Source organism: Haliotis rubra, unplaced genomic scaffold, assembly GCF_003918875.1.
Source record: "Haliotis rubra isolate DU_JTF1 unplaced genomic scaffold, ASM391887v1 Scf199, whole genome shotgun sequence".
Taxonomy (NCBI): domain Eukaryota; kingdom Metazoa; phylum Mollusca; class Gastropoda; order Lepetellida; family Haliotidae; genus Haliotis; species Haliotis rubra.
Window position 1 is genome coordinate 1,531,321 of NW_025765991.1, and position 6,000 is coordinate 1,537,320.

Consider the following 6,000-nt stretch of genomic DNA (forward strand, 5'->3'; position numbering starts at 1 on the left):
GGGAACCAATCCTAACCCAGGCCATGAGGACAATCCTTACTCCAAAGTTCCACCTAAATGAGACACCATGCGGAAAGCAGGAACAAAGTAGTGTTTCCAAGGATACTAATTTACCTTGCACTGAATCAGGAGCCTGAGACCAAACCGGTGTTTCTGGTTGGACCTCCTGACAGCCCTTGATAAGATCTACCCACTCTTGGACACGATCAAGTCTATCTGCCTGTGATGGGGGGCAAGCCCCGGGGGGGTCTCCAGGGGCGCTGTTGTTAGTGTTAGGCTCACTGTCCGATGAGACCACCCTCCTGATGTCTGGTCGATGATTAGGTTTCTGTGTCCTGACTGCAGGGTCTCTCCCTGGAATGCTCAATGGACTAACTTTACTTGGAACATTCAATCTTTCAAACACAGATGATTGAACACCAACACTTGAGGTAGTTTGATTGTCAAGGTGAAGATGTTCTGCTACCGTTTCATCTTCCACATTCAGGTCGAATGAATCACCCGATGAATGTCGGCTACTTTTAGCAGTCTTCCTTCTTTCAGGACTTAATATAACCTTCCTCTTCTCTCCAACTGATATTCTGAAAGACAATGTACCTTTTGCCGCAATTTTTTCAGGTACAACATCATCAGTGGAAGAATTTGAAATCCTTCTTTTACGTGTCAACAAACCTTTGCTCGATGAACTACGTATGCTCTCACGCACTATGTCCTGTTTCAATAGCACTTGATTAGAAGACTGACCTGCCTTAGCAGAGGTAGGGGATTTGTCCTGCGTTATTTTATGCTGCAATGCACACACCACTTCTCTCTTGCCAGCATGTCTCTTCTGTGGCAGTGGAGATTTGTCCTCTGTTTTCCTTTGCTGAGATGAACAGACCACCTCTCTCTTGCCAGCATCTCTTCTCTGTGGAAGAGGAGATGTATTTTGGGTTTTGAAATGCTGAGATGAACAGACCACCTCTCTCTTGCCAGTATCTCTCCTCTGTGGAAGAGGAGATTTGTCCTCTGTTTTCTTTTGCTGAAATGAACTGACCACCTCTCTCTTGCCAGCATCTCTCCTATGTGGTGATGAGTATTGCTCCATCCTCTGAATACTAGAAACAGAATCACTTTTCGACGACACTTTCTTCTTGGAAGTTTTAACATTATCAGAAGACTCAACACCTTTTCTGATTTCTGATAACACTCTGGAAATATAAAAGGAGTGTTGCCGGTCAGCTTGTGCAAACTTCCTTGACTTGTCATTCACTTCCTTTTTCAACACTAATTTTGATACAGGTGTCTCTATTTTGAATTTAACCCGAGGAACTTTCTCATCAGGCTTAGACTTAAACTCCTTCACAAACACTTTCTCCCTATCCTTGTGCTTGTTAGTGTTCTCTGGACATTTTCCAGGTGATACCTTTGGCAGATGTCCAGGTGAAGATTCTTCTTTGACAGGCTTTACAAGTTCATCTTTGTTGTGAGATGGCGAGTTGGAAATGACATGATCATAGATGTTCTTCTGGAACTGACTAAACACAGGTTCATTCTTGGGGTCAAGTTTCTCTTCTTCACTGTAGTACGGGGAGTCCTCTGAGGAATCGGTCGGAGAGCAGCGGGGACTGCATGGTGGACTGAACTGCATTCTTCCTGCTTGATGAGCTGCAGGCTTAGCCACCTGAAATATAAGTAAAACAGTTTCTGAACCATGAAAATGCTTGCAATAAACAAATTCATTTACTGAATACTAGGCATGTGAAGGAATGAGTGAGTTTGGTTTTACGCCACTTTTAGCAATAATCCAGCAATATCTCAACAGGGGACACCAGAAATGTGGGGATATTATTTCCCTCCTCTCTGTATTTGTGCTGCTGGCAATATATGTAAACAGAGTTAACAGGGTGAAGTTTCACTGACAAGTATCAACTGTATTTATGTAAGAGTCAGATCAGCTGTTAGTATTGGAAAAAGCTTTATGTATGGAACTATAGCATATGGTTGATCCTCATACATTTTATAAGTTTATTTCATTATATTTTACATAAAGTCCTTCCAATCATTTTTGGTGAGGTGAGTGAGTGAGTGAGTTTAGTTTTATGCCACTTTTAGAAATATTTCAGCAATATCACGGTGGTGGACACCAGAAATGGGCTTCACACATTGTACATGTGGGGAATCGAATGTGATGAGCGAACGCTTAACCACAAGGATGCCCCACTGCCCCTCGAGGTGAGGTGAGGTGTGGTGAGCCAGGTGAGGTGAAAAGATGTGAGCATTAAGACGTGTACATGTGTGTTTGCTTGTACTAGATCAGATAAATGCCATCCTTATAGTGCTTCCCACTATGATACCATTTGGCAGAAAACCATAGATGCCCCATTCTGACACAGTATACTGACTCCAAGTCAGCCAGTCCTTGTTTTATAACCTCAAAGGCAAACTCAAGGCAGGGAAACAACAAATACTACCTCTTATCAAGTGCTGAAGTGATAGATCAAATAATAGGTCAAATTATCATCTTGTTTGCACCAGTAAGTATCAATGAGTTCAGGAGATTAGAGATATGCTTAAAATATGAAACATAAAATTCAACTTGAGAATGTATGTTTCTTATTGTTATGTTTATTAAATCAAGACAAACAATTGATGCAGATTCCAGACTGCAATGTAAACAACACACTTATGTGCGTATCTCAACAGGACTGACTGACTGACTGACTGAGTTTGGTTTTACGCCGCTTTTAACAATATTCCAGCAACATCACAGCAGGGGACACCACAAATGGGCTTCACACAATTTACCCATGTGGGGATTCAAAACCCGGGTCTTTGGCGTGACGAGCCAACACTTTAACCACTAAGGCTACCCCACCGCCCCAATCACAACAGGAAGTATCCCCAATCGTCTCCTTAGTGACATTAATCGGTGCCTGTTATGAACGTGCCCCAAATGAAGTTTGTAGAGGGGTTTACTACAACCAAGGATTTACAGGATGCGAATTCCTGCGTCCCATACACATAAAAATTGACAATGGACGCAACAAAATTTATTAGTGCGTCCACAGGGACTCAGAAAAAGTCCAAATACTTTTTGTAAAAATTCCAATCAAGTGACAATAAGTTATCAGTAAGTTTGCTACTAGTTGGGTTATGGTATTATTTGCAAGTTAATTACTGTAATAATGTGATGATCATGATACACAATACAATAACAGTATTAATTACCCCCATTTTGTTGACCAGGATCCCTGAAAATTAAGAGTATGAGTCCCAGGGACCCTCAAATACAGGACTGAAGGTAAATCCCTGGACAACAATCGATTATTCATCAATAACTGATTTCAGATTATTGATCTGCATATTGAGAACAATAATCACCACCACTTTTAACAAATTTTGTTGACATGGTCAAATACTGAACCGCCAACCTTCCCTTCTCAAAGCACTGACTGACTGACTGAGTTTGGTTTTACGCTGCTTTGAGCAATATTCCAGCAACATCACGGCGGGGAACACCACAAATGGGCTTCGCACATTGTACCTATGTGGGGATTCGAACCCGGGTTTTCGATGTGACGAGCCAACGCTTTAACCACTAGGCTACCCCACCAACCCCCTTCTCAAAGCAGATTCAATGTGCTACACTACTGAGGTGGACTGTAAGGGGTTCGGGGTGAGAGTGAGTGGTGTTTAACAGCAAAAGTGTACATTATTCAGAATATTACAGACCAGTCATCACAATCTGGGGAAGTCTGTGAAGCAGCACATCCTAGTACAGACAAGGGATGCAACACTGCATAGTTGATTTCACTTCTCCAAAGTGCATCATCAATTAATGCAATGGCAATAATTCATTTGTTAGGTTGTTCACAGTCATATCTCAACTTTATCCAAGGTAAGATTACAGAATAGCTGATACCTTCCACCATATTTGAAAGTTTACGGGTAAAATTACAAAGTAGTGGATACCTTCCGCACACTTGGAAAGTTCACGGGTAAAATTACAGAGTAGTGGATACCTTCCGCCATCTTTGAAAGTTTACGAAATATTACTGGAAGGGTTAGGGTAGTTTATGTACAATAGCTATATGTTGTAGTTATCTACTATTCTGTAAGTGTACCTTATCCAATACCACTGAACTCGAGGAAACAAATCTGAGTTGCCACCACTCAGTATATTCATCTTCAGCCACAACTGCACAACTCACTTGGTTAGTTTTGACAAGATGAGGCATTTCCCATGTTGTCACTCCGCTGTGAGTGTTGAAGTAGTACACACGTTCTGGGTATGTTGACGACTGTTTCACAATCCAGCCAAATGGGAGCGACGGTTTTTCCCGACTCATTTTGTGTTATTTCTTTAACCACACCCATGCCTCCATCTGTAACAAATAAACATTATAAACATACAGTTTCCAAATGGAACATCTCATAGTCACTTGTACATCTCCTATGGGTGTCAATTAAAATTCAGTCAATACTCATTTTGTTTTCTGACGTCCATTCTACACGAATTCCCAAGTGCATATTCGACCTTGTATTGTTAGGGATACTTTGGACATATCTATGTTGTAAAGGTATGACTGATGAAAAGTAAACAGAGTTCAATAGTGTTTGAGAAGTGAATGACATACCTTTAGTCCAAAATCAATTCAAACAAGGAGTTGAAATGCTCATATATTCACACCGCTTTAGTTGTCATGTTGTCAGTTAGTGAACATTTTTTTTATACCCAGTTCTTATCCTCACAGTGGCCCTATTGGCAAGACTAACAAAAGCTCTAGATTGATCTGATAAGCATTATACTCTACTTGTGTACTAGTGTGATATATATAAACATTCTATTCAATTCTTATACTTCTTTACAAAAACAAAAGAATATCACAGTTGACAAGAATTATGCAATTATGGCATATATATAATCAGAGATTTACAGGACGCGAATTCCTGTGTCCTATATGCATAATGGATGCAACATAGTTTATTAGTGCGTCCACAGGGACTCGGAAAAAGTCCAAATACTTGTAAAAATTCCAATCAAGTGACAATATGTTATCACTGAGTTTGGTACTAGCTGGGTTATGGTATTATTTGCAATTTAAATACTGTTGTCCAGGACCCCTGAAAATTAAGAGTATGAGTCCCAGGGACCCTCAAATACAGGACTCAAGGTAAATCCCTGAATTTAATCATTTTAAATAAATAAACTTTTTCCCTAAGACGACCAAACACCCGGAGCAATTTGACCAAATTCGCTGGGGTAATCGAGTACTCAGTGTGTGTGTTCAAAAGTCGCCTACGGCTTCGTTCGGTACTAAACCCAGCCATTCCAACGCAAGATTGCCCACAAACCAACTCAACACATGTGCAGCAGCAGAATCAATTGATGTTTTAAAACCTTGTGTCAATTATTCATAAAATGTAACCCGTATGAAACCTGATGATTCAAATACCATTTTCCAGTGAAAATATGCCATTTCTTATGACTCCAGATTCACAAATACGCTATCTATCGCCTATTATTATCAAAGCCCCCCACATTTCGCTCATCTTCCTTTACCTCACAGTTCTCCATCCAAATTTTAGTGTGTGCATATCATAGCGACATGACATTAATTATTTCTTGTCCTGTTATAATTCATCTATGCCCCTGATTACAGTCTTAGTGCCTGTCCTATAAATACGTACCGTTATTGCTTTTTATTATTGTGTAAACAACATGGGATGTTCTGACTTCCACAAAACCACATGCCGGTAAATACCAAAACACTGGCAGGAGTTTCGCACGAAACGAAATTGTCACCAGGCACATTCTTAACAACTGGTTATATTTTCATAATGGTATCTCCCACGTTGATGTTATAAACTTCATTTTGCTGCAAATGAACTGAAGATAAAGGTTTAAATTTCATCTCGAATATTCCGAATAAACCGATGAGCTTTCAAAATATTCTCCAAGACATTTGCGCATGTCTTGAAGTTCCGGATAAATCTATTAAGTATTCAAATACATGT

The 6,000-nt window shown here is 40.2% G+C and overlaps 1 protein-coding gene across 1 annotated transcript in view; it reads right to left on the reverse strand.

The window, feature by feature from the left end:
- LOC124275168 overlaps positions 1-5,745 on the reverse strand; it is a 40,638-nt gene extending 34,893 nt beyond the window's left edge. The window contains exons 1-3 of the mRNA XM_046710665.1: positions 5,674-5,745; positions 4,194-4,367; positions 115-1,663 (exon numbers count right to left, since the gene is read on the reverse strand). Of these exons, the coding sequence (XP_046566621.1) occupies positions 115-1,663; positions 4,194-4,331 (1,687 nt within the window). The 5' untranslated portion in view covers positions 4,332-4,367; positions 5,674-5,745. The remainder of the gene's footprint in view (positions 1-114; positions 1,664-4,193; positions 4,368-5,673) is intronic.
- Between the last annotated feature and the right edge of the window lie 255 nt (positions 5,746-6,000).